At 47.1% G+C, this 2,319-nt stretch overlaps 1 protein-coding gene across 1 annotated transcript; it reads right to left on the minus strand.

Moving 5' to 3' along the window:
• Positions 1-330: 330 nt before the first annotated feature.
• On the minus strand, positions 331-1,278 carry LOC119921600 (olfactory receptor 14A16-like). The gene has a single exon (XM_038741714.1). The coding sequence runs from the start codon at positions 1,276-1,278 to the stop codon at positions 331-333; it is 948 nt and encodes a 315-aa protein (XP_038597642.1).
• Positions 1,279-2,319: the final 1,041 nt, after the last annotated feature.

Raw genomic sequence — 2,319 nt, forward strand, 5'->3', positions numbered from 1 at the left:
ATGATTGTACAGATTTATTACTGCATTTTACCTGTACATATTTACTATTATATTTGTTTTGTTAATTTTGTGCATCTAGCTTTGGTTCTATTTGTTCTGACGACTTAACTCCTGTCTACATGTTTTGTTTTGTTGTCTGTCCCCCACTTCTAGACTGTGAGCCCGTTGTTGGGTAGGGACCACCTCTATATGTTGCCAACTTGTACTTCCAAAGCACTTAGTACAGTACTCTGCACACAGTAGGCACTTAATAAATACGATTAAATGAATGAATGAAAACTGCTTAAATCAGAGCCATGGTCAGGGCAATCCGTAGTGAAGGACCTCTAACTAGATAGATAGTCTCTCCTTTAGGAAATGTCTTCGCCTTAGCAGCCTTACCATCGCTGCCTTCATGTCCCTGTTCCTCAGACTGTAGATGAGGGGATTAAGGGTAGGGGGCACCACAGCATAGAACACAGACACCAGCAGGTCCAGTGAAGTTGGAGACTCTGATATTGGCTTTAGGTAGGCAGAGGTGCCAGACGTGACGAAGAGAGTGAAGACGACCAGATGGGGTAGGCAGGTGGAAAAGGCATTGGAGCGGCCCTCTGCCGAAGGCATCCTCAGCACTGTTGAGAAGATACGGACGTAGGAGCCCACGATGAGCACGAAACAGAAAAAATCTAAGCAGACGGTGATGGCTAAACTCACATCTTCTTGGACATGGTCAGTTGAACATGTAAGTCTTAGTAACTGGGGAACATCGCAGAAGAACTGGTGGACAGTGTTGGGGCCGCAGAAGGATAGAGAGAAGGTACTGGCTGTGTACATAATGGCATTCAAACAGCTGCTAAACCAAGAGGCAGCCAGCATGCGTACACAGGCCCCGTGGGGCATGGTGATCTCATAGTGCAGGGGGTGGCAGATGGCGACATAGCGGTCGTAAGACATCACCGTGAGCAGGGCCAACTCTGATCCAGCAAATGATAATACGAGGAATACCTGGGCAGCCCAGCCCAGCAGAGAGATGGAGTTAATATTCGTGAGGGAATTGAGGATGGATTTGGGGACTGTGACGGAGATGTAGCCGAGGTCAAGGATGGACAGGTTCTTGAGGAAGTAGTACATGGGAGTGTGGAACCGCCGGTCAAGGGTGGTAATGGCAACGATGAGGAGATTCCCCATCAGAGCTGCCAGATAGACTAGAAGGAACAGTGCAGTGTAGATCAGTTGCCACTCCCGGATGTCGGAGAATCCCAGGAGGACGAATTCTGTCACCGTCGTGATGTTTGACATGGTCTGGGAGATGGCATGAACTGCCTGTGAGAGTGAAGAATGGTGCAAAATCAACCTTGCAAACGGAGCATCTTCTGAATCTGCTATTAGGGTTGGAGGGTTTCTGGAGAAGACCTATAACCAACCTCAAGAAACTTTATAATCTGTTGTAGTGACAGGAGACAGGAGTGCATTTTGGCCCAGATACAACAGCAAAAAAATAATAATTGTGGTATCTGTTAAGCACTCACTATGTGCCAAACGCTGTTCTAAGTGCTAGGGTAGATAGAAGATAAAGAGCACCTCACAATCTTAGGAGGGTGGACAGTTCTTAATCCCTATTCTACAGGTGTGGAAACTGGGGCCCATAGAGGTTACATGACTTGCTAAGATCACCCAGCAGGCAAATGGCAGAGTCAGGTTAAAAGAGAGGTCCTCCGACTCCCAGCCTTGTGGTTTTCCAATACGCCATGCAGCTACTATAGTGACAATACTACTCACACCATCTTCAAAATCCCTACTAAATCACACATCCTCCAAGTAGCCTCGGCTAATTATACTCTCATTTCCCCACTCTTTGGCTTTCTCTTCTATGTCATTTATACACCAATTTTCTGCTTCTTCTCCTCCAATTCTGTGCTTGATCCACTCCCCTTTGCTCCACTGAAACTGCCTTCTCTAAGGTCTCCAGTTATCTCCTTTTGCCAAACACAAAGGCCTCCATCCTAATCATCCTTGACCTCTCAGCTGCCTTCAACACTGTTGACCACCCCCTTCTTGTGGAAACATTATCCAACATCGGCTTCACTGGCCCTGTCCCCTCCTAGTTTTCTACTCCTTTCTGATCTCTTTCACAGGATCCTCAGTCTCCCACCCTCTAAATGTGGGAGTCCTTCAAGGATGAGTTCTAGATCCCCTTTTATTCTCCAGATACCCCCACTCCCTTGAACGATTCATTTGTTCCCATGACTTCAACCACCTTCTCTACAATGGATGATTCCCTTACCTACCGCTCCAGCCCAGACTCTCTCCTCCTCAGCAGCCTCGTATTTACTCTTGCAT

The sequence above is a fragment of the Tachyglossus aculeatus genome (genome assembly GCF_015852505.1).
Source record: "Tachyglossus aculeatus isolate mTacAcu1 chromosome 12 unlocalized genomic scaffold, mTacAcu1.pri SUPER_6_unloc_3, whole genome shotgun sequence".
Taxonomy (NCBI): Eukaryota; Metazoa; Chordata; class Mammalia; order Monotremata; family Tachyglossidae; genus Tachyglossus; species Tachyglossus aculeatus.